Here is an 11981-nt window from a genome sequence, read left to right as displayed (position 1 = left end):
TACACAAATGGAAAACTGGCTGCAGCATCAGCAAAGTGGGGTTTCACCTGGCAGCGCTTTGATCCGACGAAGACAGTAATTTAAATCTCGGCATCAGAACGTGGGGGGAAGAAAACATCTTGTCTAGATGCTCAACTGTCAAAGTGATGACTGACCTTATTAGATCTAGGTACATACATTCTCTGGCTTTCATCATTACAATATCCGGTTGCTTTTTCTATCCCTCTCCCGGTCAGCTCCTGGCCATGTCCTGCAAAAAGATTCACATGGGCAGAGTCTTGCACCCCACATGGACCCCTGTTTAAATCAGTAAAGCTGCAGGCAAGCCCCTATACTTCCATCTGCAGGAAGGGACCCTAATAGCCCCTTCTGTTTGCTCTCTGTGACAGTCTGAACAAGGAGGGGACTCACAAAATCAATCAATTTTCCTTCTGTTGTTTTGCTTGGGCTTTTGCCTCCTTAGGAAATTAACAATATGATTTTTAAAGAAAAATAACACATCAACCCGGGAATGCCCAAGTGGGGATGTAAATGTGAATTTTGCAGCTCCTCTGCTGCCGATGACAGAGACACTGGTATGGACATAGATGTCTGTCTATTTCTCTAGTGTGTGCATTTTTTTTTCCTTAGGAGTCTAGTCTCTAGCCCTTCAGTGATGAGTGCCTAATTTTTCCAGGCTGAATCCTGTCTCCAAACTTAACTATTTTGACACCAGAGAAGTCTGGTTATTTCCCTCAGAAGGTAGTGCTGCTTTATTGCCAGAAGTACATCTAACCCACATGACTGGCCTTCAATGCTAATCCCAGTTGATGGTAGGGAGGGGCTGTCCTGGGAAGCAGCCATGTGGTTAACATTGTGCACAGTGTATTTTTCTCCTCTTCTCTCCTTTTCTTTTCAGACATGCAAAATTGTTCCATGCAGCCATACATGTGTCTCCCTGCTGCACTCTGTCTCTTTTCTTCCAGAAAGTCAAGGGCCTGAATTAGCAGACAGAGAAATCTAAAATCTGCTATCAAATCTGTATGGAAACTGGAAAGGGGATGAATAGCAGAAGGCAAGAAAGAGCAAAGTTGGTTATTTTTCTGGCACATGGATGCAATTACACTCCGTGCATTCCAGAGGCGTTCCTTTGAATTCTGTGCAGGTCTGCCAGCCATTCCTGGGAGAAAGGAAGAAAAAGTCTCTCTCTCTCCTAGAGACGGAATGTCTGCACTTTCCATCCTCTTTCTAGGTGAGTGGGGATTTTTTTATGGCATTGAAACTTACATATGCTTTCTCTGGACAACAGAAAATGCCACAGGGACCAGCAAAGGAGAAGCTCTTGCAAAGAAATAAACTTGAAGCAAAGTCTGTTGAGTTCAGAGACTGATTGGTTTAGTTTTGTTGTTGGGAGTTTTTGTTGTTCTTATTGTTTTAATTATTACCAAGTTTGGGATTTTCCTTTTGTATGTCTTTATCAAACCCAATCAGTACAACGTGAGTTATTTTTGTTTGTAAAAGGTGCTGCGGTTCTAAGATGTGAACTATTAGGGGGTTGACCATTCTTGACAAAAATAAACGGCAAAGAAAGTGTCTTTGTTCCAGGGATGGTGTCAAATTTGCTTAACTTTATTTTGTTTTATCGGGGAATTTTAATTTCAGGTTAAAAAATAAAAAGAGCGTATTGTTTCCAGTAGACACTGCAGACAGCTCAGATTAGAAGCAGATGTGTTAAAGTGCAAAGAGGAGGGAGGTGCGGGCAGAGAAACAGAGAAAGGGAGAAGCAGAAATGGAGGGGAGGAAGGTAAAGAAAGGGAGAAAGAAGGCAATAAGGAGAAAAGAGAAGGGTAGGGAGAGAGAGACAAAGTAATATATGAAAGACAAAGGAGAGAGAGACAAGAGAAAGGTTGGACACCAGAGTTTAGGTCTTTTTCCCTAGTCAGTCAGGCTGCTGAGTTTCTGGAAGAAAAAAGACTTTGGTGGAAAGGGATGACAGGTAAAGGAGGAACCAGGGAGAGAGATGACCTGATGAAGAGAAGGACAGTGTGAGGAGAGAAAGGAGAGAGGGAGGCAGAGGAGAGGAAGAGAAAAGGAGTAAAGAATGAATGGAGGCAAGAGTAAGAAATGCAGAGAGGCTGGAAGGGGGTATGTTTATTAAACAGCAGAACTACGGAGTAAGAAATTTTCAGTCCTGTGGTATTAGGGGACCTCCCCTGAGTGATTTGTTCCAAACCAGCCTGTCTCCTGGTCTCCAGAGTGTCCACAGTGCAGTGGGTGAGCCTCTGCCTCCATGCTCCTCACTAGATTGCACTACAGGCAGACAGCTCCACGAGAGGTCTCCTGTCGGAGCGGCTGTGATGCCTGCCTGCATCCCTGCCAGCAGACTGGGCTTGGATGTGAGGGCCAGGTGTCCTCCTCTCTGGGTAGGGGAGAGTGCCACAGACTCTGAAGGTCATGTCAGAGAGCCACCACAGTGGCTTCAGATGGCAAGAGGGAGAGGCTGGAGTGGGAGAGCTTGTCTGCTGAGGCTCATCATTCTGAAAGCAGAGACTAGTCAGCCTTCTACATAGGGCTTCAGGAGATGGGGGCTGCCAATAAACCTGTCTGAGTAACAACCACAAGGGACGTATTCCATTCCTTTTTTCCCTCTTCCTCAGTGGTCACGCACATTAATTATGAAAAAAGGTTTTCGTCACTGGAGTGGCACCGAGCGTAAGGTTTCCCCTGCTGGGATGTGGGCTGGAGTGCCAGAGGCGGCTGGAGGTGGCTCAGAGTCACTGCAAAGTCGACAGTAGAAGTGCAAGTAGGAGCTGGCAGCCTTGTCCCTTCTGTCTCCACATGCTGAGGGTGTTTGCTCCAGTGAGAGGAAGCGGAGCAGTAATTTCTTCCCCTGCCCACACTTCACCACAGAGTCTTAGTAAGATAGCTACACATACTGGACAGGCAGGAAGACAAAACTAAGCCTTTGTTACATTGGCACTGTGCATAGCTGTAGCAACCCTTATTCAAGAGTTCCAAATGATTCATGATTATGTGCACTCTGCTAGCCTCTAGAGGCCCCGCTGTGCTAGGTGCTGTACATATCTATCATTACAGCCCTGTGCAGATACAAAATTTGCATCTGAAAACATGATCCACGGGTATAAAATGGATATCTATAGTTCTGCAGGACTTGTAGTGGAAGATGGCTTCTGCCACATAGACTACTACCGCTACTACTTAGCCCTTGTACTCCTCATGGAGCATAGGTCATCCACAAGCCTCCTCCACTTCACTCTGTCTTGGGACAAAACGTCAAGCTGGCTCCAAGATTACCCCAGTCCATTTCTTGTTGTGGTGAGGTGGCTTGTGTGTCTGAAGGACCTTGAGAACTATGCCAGCAGAGCTACAGCTCCTGGAAGGGTCACCCAAAATGGACAAGTCAAAGGATAGAGACCAGACAAATTTGGATCACCTCTCCCTGAAGTAAAAGAGGATGGCTTAGGGTTAAAAACCCTATCCTTAAAAAAACAAAAGTTACAGAAACATCGACAAAGAAACCTACAAGTGCCCCAAAGAGTTTGTTGTTTAAATATTCAGGAATGGATTAAACCTTACCATCCCTTTGGGACACTTGGAAATTTTTACGTCCCTTCTGGCAGAGAGTAAGTTAAGAGATTTCCCCACAGAAGAGTTGGGAATAAAGCCCAGTTTTCTCAGTCCTCCTGTCTCAGACACAAAATTGTCTTGTACCTCCTTTGTCGCTTCTGTCCTCATTCTATCCGCTCTGCAGATAAAGAGAAGAATTCAGTCTTCAATAAAATGAGAAGGGACTATGGCTCCTCTTCTTGGGATCCAGACATTGGAATGAGATACAGGGAGACATGCACCTAAATTAAGCCATTTGCAACTTTGTTTTTGAAGCTTCAATACTGCATTTCTCTTCTTGTTGTTAAAGCAAAGGGAATAACTTTGGGATTGCACTTGAAAAACATGAGCAAGGGCTTGCAGGGCGTTTTTTCAAGGGGAAGTGAAACACAGCTTGGTTTTCCGTTTTTATCAAACATGTCTGGCACTGCCAAGACATGCTGTGCTTTATGGACAGGATGAGGATGGTCACAAAACAGTCTAAAATAAATAAATCAGCAGTTCAGGTAAAGGTGGAAGGGGAGTCAGTGGTGAAAATCAAGGGCAACTTACTCTTGGAAGAAGGGAGCTTTAAAGAAGGGAGTTTGTGCTCTTGAAAGATAAGCAGAAAGAGACTTTTCCAAGCATGGATCAGATGCCAGAGCATGAGCAAAACCATGAATCAGAGAGTGGGTGGCGGGAACAGAAAAAAGAATAGTGGGAGGAAAATGTGTATACACAAGCACATGCTACTTCTAGCTAAGGAGAGAGACATCTGATTCCAATTGCAATCCGGTTTCTGTTCAAACTGTGTTTTCAACAAAAATGGCTTTTTGGTCAAACTGCAAATATGTGTGGGATATGTCCATTTTGATGACTTTTTTCAAAAAACCTGAACACTGAATACTTTTTCATCTTTTTGGCAACCAAAAGCTGAAAAAAACCCCAAAATATTGTTCTTAAAAGACTGAAATTTTTGGTTGGTGTCATGGAATGTGGGGGTCACCAGGCCCTGCACCCCATCTGCAGTGAGATGTGACTCTCAGACAGCAGGTAGAACAGAAGGTTTATTAAGCAAAAGAGACACAGTATCAAACAGACTTGTGAGCATGGAAACCAGAAGCAGTCAGTATAAGCCATCCTGGAGAGAGGGTGCCCAGGGGGGCCCTGGGCCTCTTTCCTCCCTCTGAAGTCAGGCAACACTGTTCCCACTCAACTGCTTAAGTCCAGTTCAAACCAGCCAGGCCTCTCCTTCTGCCTTTGTCCTGTTTCCCAGGGAAGAAAAGTGTCAGTTGGTTGCCTAGATTACAAATGGTATGGAACCCCATTGCATATGTGTGAGAAGTCATCACACTGAAACTCCCATCACCAACTATGCACTGATGCTCTTCCTAGGCAAGACACCCACCTGGTATTACTACAAAACAGTAGGAAGCACATGCAACCTAACCATGGGAGTAGAAGCCTCACATACCCCACTCTGCTACAGTTGCCGAAATTGGAAAAAATTGGTTTTGAAATGTTTGCGTTTTTCAGTGAAAAGCTCTCCAAAACTTGTTGAAAATTTGGGAAAGATATAAATAGGCTTTGCTTAATTTTTCACATTAAAAATTCATACTAGTTTCACATTGGTGAAATTATGTTGACATCAGAAGACTTACTTTGGATTTACAGTAGAGTGAATAAAAACAGAACCTTCCAAGTACCCACCTGAAGGGAACATGGTAGAACCATTTCATGAGGACTGGCTGGAAAACTTCTGCCAAAACAAAATTTCAGTGAAATTGCAGGAGAAGGAGAGGCATCTGCAACAAATGTTCTCTATTTTTCAACCAGCACTAGAACTGTTATCCCACTGAAAAATATTCCCGTTCAAAAATTGCTTGTAAAAATACGCATCACCGCATGCAATTTTTAAACACTTTGTTAAATTCAGGCTTGCTGAAAGTGACTGTAACTACTTTAGCTTTCACTAAGGCTAAATTTGGCCCCTTTATCTTGGGAAAGGATTACACTAACCACAAAGTTATAAAATATCCCCAGGTGCTCTGTGCTTGAGACATAAGGATGTTTGCAAACACAGCGTGTGTGTCTAGTTTTTGGGGTTGATGGGTTCTAGACCCAAAGGGACATAAGATTTCCTGATCAAATCAAACCATTTTTCCATCTAGTCTAGCAGCTTGTCTCTTGCGCTTGCTGAGACAGGATGCTTCAGAGAGATGTGAAATTTCACCCTCATGCTGTAGGTATTGTTGCATGTTGCATGGCAAAGGTGTGTTCAAATTAGTAAATTGCGTCATAGGTCTGGTCAAGGGAGATGACCTCCCTGTCAGAATTAGAGCCATTCTTATGTGGAAAATTAATCTGGGGGAAGTATTCATAATTTCTTTTAATGTGACTGACCAGCTGGGGGCAAAGAAGAGCCAATACCATGTGACCAATCTGCTCTTTGCATCTTTTGGAGGCTGGCTGTGAGAGATGGGAGAGACAGGACAAAGTTGTAATGAATATAAAGGGGATTCTTTACGTATTCTGCTGGACATTGACAGACCCACCCTGGGGTTCTCTCTAGCGCCCTCATCAACGGGTACAGTTAGTCTGAAGTTGCCACACAGGTTCTCCTCAAGACCTGTCCTGAATTAATCAGTGGTGGAAAGACTTATAGAATGACAGCACTACATTAAAATGTTCCATAAACACCCTACAGCATGAAATGTGATGCACCTTTATCATACTTTTGACTCTGACTTCCAAATACCATCACTTAGCATCTTCAAAGCTCTTTGTAAGTGCGCATTACTCTCTGCAACAATTCCAGTAAGTCATTATCCCAACTGTACAGACAGGGAAGCCTCTCATGGTAAGTAACTCAACCAGGGTTATACAGAGAATCCTTGACAAGGAAGAGTTAATACTAGAGCTGGTCATGTGTCCTCCGCATCCATGAAAAATATCAATGAAAACAAGAGGTTTTGTGGAAAAAAAATCTTAATTTGATGATGTTTTTGTTGAAAACCCCAAACTGTGGATGGGCGTTTGCTTTGTTTTGTTTAACTATATCCAGTCTCTCAAATATTTCAATTTAAAACCAATTCTGGAAGTAAAAGATACAGTTAATTCTCAGGAACTGTTGGCAGGCTGGGGTGTATTAGACTGCACTTCATCCTCCAGAGGCAAGTATGCCATAAACTGACTGTGTGTAATCAAGAGTTTTTCTGGCGTCTGCTCTGATTTCATACCACTGTGTTGAGCTCTCTCCACTGAATCTCTGCTATAAAGGAAGTATTTCAGTGTTGTCCCAAGGGTCCACGAATAGTGAATCAAACTCCAAGACTCCAGTAGTCTCACTGTGCAGGAAAAGGTTATGGTGAAAATCCCTCTAGTGCCAGTTGGCATGAACTCAGCTGCCCCAGAATGGAGTGATTGGGTCTGACAGAGGATGTGCAGTTTCTGATATATTCTGATCAGAGTTCCAACATCTATATTCTGAATAAAACAGAGGCTTTTCCAATGCATTTAGGAACTGCAACCCTGATAATACTAAAACAGATCAGAGATCTGCCATAAAGGTTATCCATCCTGCTCCTGGAGGGCGAAGTTGTTATGGGTTTTAATGGGCTCAGGAAAAAGTTGCACATAAATTAACAGAGAGGGAAGTGAACTCAGTGTTTATTAACCCCCCAAATTCTGAGGTGGTTCCATCATCAACATTTCTCAGCAAAATACTGTGCCATATGCTCAGCTGGGGTAAATTAGCATAGCTTCTATTATTTCAATGAAGCTATGCTACTATGCACCAGCTCCGGATCTGGCTCATTATGTCCAAACTGAACTTAATCAGGATGGGGAATAAGTTCAGATCTGGGCTTTAGATCTGTTTAGTCTCTTCATCTGACACATTGATCATGCTCCCATCACTGTAGTACATGTGCACTAAACGGCAGGGTCATCAGCTCTTAAAACAAAATAATACATTCTCTGGTTTATCTTATTTGCTGACGTATTTTTTTCTTTAGAATTAAAGTCAGTAATCTTTGCATGTTTGATAAATTAGGATTTGTTCAATATTCTGCAGCACTGTCCTGAAGCTTTGTCACACCAGGCTGTGAGTTTGGAAGAGCTCATAAACTAATTTGGGTCAGAATTTGGATGGGAGATGTGTGAAGGAAAGCCACGTGCTAGACAAAGTGGTGATGGAGGTGACACTCTCCCTCCCAGTTAATACGGAACCAGCAAGTTGGTTTGACGTGCTGTGCTCTTGGGGATACCATCTTCCAGAGAGAACAAAAAACTGCAATCGTCATTATGCGTGGCTGCAAAAGATGCCAAAGAACTTAGGCGATATTGTTATTATTGTCAAATTCTGGTTGAGCAATTGCATTCTCCCTACTTACAATTCCCTGCAGCAGTTTCAAAAGGAATAAAATAGTCTATGTGTTTCCCCAGTGTCACACGGATGAGTTTCACCCCAACCTGCATTATGTGGTGTGAAAGTTATGTAGCCGTATATGTGCTGTAAAATGCTTTAGGTTCCCTCTGGATGAAAGGTGCAATAGTAACGTGAGATCATTAGAGAATATCATGTGATCTTAAATAAACCTGACTGCTGGGACCTGATTAAAAAGGTTTTTTTGGGTTTGTTTTACTATTCATCACCCAATTTATTAGTTAGTGGACTAAAATCTTTGGGTAACATTGTGCTGCTGTGAAAGGTTCACTCACTGAGTTCTTTCAGTCATTCCTTGCACACACATCTGTCTGTCTTGCATGTTGAATAGTAACAGAGAGGAAGCCGTGCTAGTCTATACACTATCAAAACAAAAAGCAGTCAAGTAACACTTTAAAGACTAGCAAAATAGTTTATTAGCAAAAATAAACTATTTTGCTAGTCTTTAAAGTGCTACTTGACTGCTTTTTGTTTCGATCTGTCTGTCTGTCTGTCTTTATTCACCTCTTGTCTCCTCTTGTCTTGTACTTAGATTTTAAAGCTCTTTGAAGCGGGAGCTATTTTTTATTCTGTGTTTATTCAGTGCCGAGTGCTGGTCCAGTATGAGGGCTCCCAAGCACTAGCACAATAATGTTGGTAAGAATAAACAAAAAGTGTCCACACAGATAGACATTTATGTCATGGGAAAGAACCCAAGAAAATAAAACATTTACCAGTTGGATAAAAGATTTGTTTCATCCACCAGTGGTGTGTGTTCACATCTTGGGTGAGGCATGGCAGCTATTTAACAGTACACAACAGTGTGAGTGAAAGTAAGTGAAGAAAAGCAAGTATCCATGTGGAACTGAGGGGGCAAATCAAAGTGGCTGAATATAATTAAGTGAGCAGAAATCTGGTTAGATGCTAATGTTAACTAGGGATACCATACAGAAAGAGTACACCCCAATGAGGGAGTGTATCAGTACCAGTATCTACCAACTCACATTGTATTAATATCAAAACAAAAATCAGTCAAGTAGGACTTTAAAGACTAGCAAAATAGTTTATTAGGTGAGCTTTCGTGGGACAGACCCACAGCTGTTCTGGTCTGGCTATGGTCTGAAAAAGTGGGTCTGTCCCACGAAAGCTCACCTAATAAACTATTTTGCTAGTCTTTGAAGTGCTACTTGACTGCTTTTTGTTTTGATAGTGTAGAGACTAGCCCGGCTTCCTCTCTGTTACTATTGTATCAATATGTTAGAGTATATATAGTACATTAATACAACGTGAGGTGGTAGGTACTGATACAGAGACACTCCCTTTCAGGGGTGTCCTCTTTTTTGAAAGTCAAATATGGTAACCCTAACATTCACACTTCTTGTGAAGGGCACCACAAGGCTTTTTATAACTGGGAATGGTCAGAATTAGAGTGGAAGTGGCCCAAAATTCACTTCTCTCTCTCTCTGTCTTTCTCTCTTTCTCTCTCTCTCTATATATATCGGCCTTAAAATTCTATATGAAGTTTTTTTGTTTCATATGAATTTTTCATGTTTTTAACCAAAAGAAATGTTTAAAATCTCTTTTTTTTTTTTTTGGTCTTTTTTACCCTCTGTCCCATATTGTCACTGGAAAAGGAGGAGAAAGTGAAATACCAAAGGATTTTTACTAGAGTTAACAAAAGAAAAATCACAGGAAATTAACAAGAGAAGAAAACTTTTCTAAATTGTCCATGGAATGTAACTGGCACTTTTTCCATCATCCCCACACAGGGCTTTTCTTTGATTATCTCCATTATCTAATCTACGTTCTTGTTTGTGGGGTGTTGGCCCTGTTTAGAAAGTAGCACAGCTTCCCAGAAATGTTCACACTTGCACAACTGGCTCCTAAGGAAGGAGAACTCTTTCTGTTTACCGTCAGGACTGCAACAAATACTCTTGCTTCCCTGAGGGCAAATATAAGGGTTTTATAAGGAAGACAGGCTGGGAATGTGGGGGTTGTTTGAATCTTAAGGGATTTCCATGAAAAAAGAATATAAACAAGCACCCTGATAAAGCTTTCAGTATGTGCGAGAGAGATGAGGATGTTAAAGTTCACTGGAACTGTGCAATTGACTAAGGACTGCAGGACTGGCTCCAATGTACTTATTTTGTGATGGTGCATGTGCGTGCGTTCAGGTTCTGCCCTGTGCTTGATCCCCAGCAGCGGTTTTGTCGTTCAAGCTGCAACAGTTAATGTTTTTAGTTCTGGAGGTCTGTGATTCAATCCAGAGTGTGTCAGCCAATGTGGTGGCCATTGCTTCATCTTGTGCACGCAAGCAGCAATGACTAAGGTATATGTGAAAGTTTGCACGTGACTCTGCGTGTATTATGTGTGCAGCTCCCTGTGTGTTTTAAGCATAATGGCATGTGCGTTACAAAGCAGTGGTGTTCTGGCTGCAGTGTAAACTTGGCCCCCTTGCCATCCCAAAGATAAATGGGTCTTTTTCAGGCGGGTTCTTCATCTGTTTTTAGGAAATTGTTAGTTTCTAAAAGTGTCTCAGTGAAGAGGCTTGGCTGAAGCAAGGTCATGAAGTGTATGTCAGCACTGCAGTTAAACACTTGTGGTTGGCCCATGTCAGTTGACTCTGGTTTGACTCAGGTTACAGGGCTGCAAAACTGCAGTGCAGTTTGTGGTTATTCTTCCAGGTTCATGGGGCACAGTGCTCAGAAAGTAGAACCCAGATCCCAACTCCCAGTGTTCTGCTTCACCCTTTCCTGCTCTCATACCTCTGGATATATACCTAGAAAGGTAATGGCCTGGTCAGGTTCACATAGCTAAATCAGTAAAGGCCATGCTGAGGATTATTAGACTAGCCTGAAAAACGTTTCATATCAATGTGCCTTAACTCTTGTCAGGAGGGACAATTTCAAATGGGAAGGGGATGGGAGAGGTCCAATTTGGTTCTAGTGTCCTAAAATTGCTCAACAATTAGTAGAAAAACAATAGTGTGATTTATAACATTGCCACTAAATACTTGTCTCTGCCAATTCAGTCCATGAATGATGCCATACAGTTTTATTAAGAGAATTGTCCCCACCTCAAAAAGTATTTTGGGTGCCGTGAAGTTTGTTGTCTTTGTTGTTTTGCTCCACACCTGAGGAGGGAATGTTTAGACTTTCCTTGTAGACTACTTACATGGTCCCCTTTTCATTCCTATCTGAGCACCTCCCAATCTTTCTGTATTTACCTTCACAACCGACGTCTGAGTTAGGGAAGTGTTATTATTCCCATTTTATAGTTAGCAAACTGACGCACAGAGAGATGGTCGATACATCTATGTTATGAGCTAGGGCATGCTTGAGTTGCTGTGCTAAAAATACTGTACTAGCTATTTCAAGTACAATCCCACCTGAACCCTAGGGGAATATACCGGGAGCTGCTAACCTTTGCCAACACAACTACTGTTAGCATGCTAGCTGGATGACAGCTAACACATGTGTCCTCGAGAGCTGGGAATCTCACCAGTAGCAAGATGGAGCCTGTGCTCATGTAGCACCTGGGAAGGTATTCCCCAGGAGAGACAGACAGATATGCTGACCCTCTCTAGTCTGGCACCCTCAGGACCTGACTGGTGCCAAATGAGAGAATTTGCCAAACCACAGGAAGTCAGTGTTGTATTACCAACACTTGCACTGCTTCCTGGGCTCTGAGAAGACATTTAAGGATAAATTACAGCTAAATAAGAGCACAGAACACTGAGAGCCAGGACTGGTGGCTGTAAACAAACTTTATGGGACCATGGGAAGCTTGGCCACACCCATGATAAGTGATTGTCTGGCTAACTGAAATCATGCTGGATTAAGGATGTTGCTGGATGAGAGAGCTCTGGATTAAAGAGGTTCAACCTGTTGTGGAATATAGGAAGCCTGGGGTCAAACAGGGACTTGAAGCTGGTGCTTTAACCACTGACTTCTTTGAGTCAAGCTGTAGT

The 11981-nt window shown here is 42.6% G+C and overlaps 1 protein-coding gene across 2 annotated transcripts in view; it reads left to right on the top strand.

The window, feature by feature from the left end:
- Positions 1 to 873: 873 nt before the first annotated feature.
- CLMP (CXADR like cell adhesion molecule) overlaps positions 874 to 11981 on the top strand; it is a 71867-nt gene continuing 60759 nt past the window's right edge. For both annotated transcript variants that reach the window (XR_012642534.1, XM_074977030.1), the window contains exon 1: positions 874 to 1231. Coding sequence is in view for 1 of the 2 variants with exons in the window: in XM_074977030.1 (XP_074833131.1) it covers positions 1090 to 1231 (142 nt within the window). In the remaining variant the exon portion in view is untranslated. The remainder of the gene's footprint in view (positions 1232 to 11981) is intronic.

This window comes from Carettochelys insculpta, chromosome 25, assembly GCF_033958435.1.
Source record: "Carettochelys insculpta isolate YL-2023 chromosome 25, ASM3395843v1, whole genome shotgun sequence".
NCBI lineage: Eukaryota > Metazoa > Chordata > Testudines > Carettochelyidae > Carettochelys > Carettochelys insculpta.
Note: the sequence above shows the minus strand (reverse complement) of the source record. Positions and strands in the feature narration are given on the sequence as shown.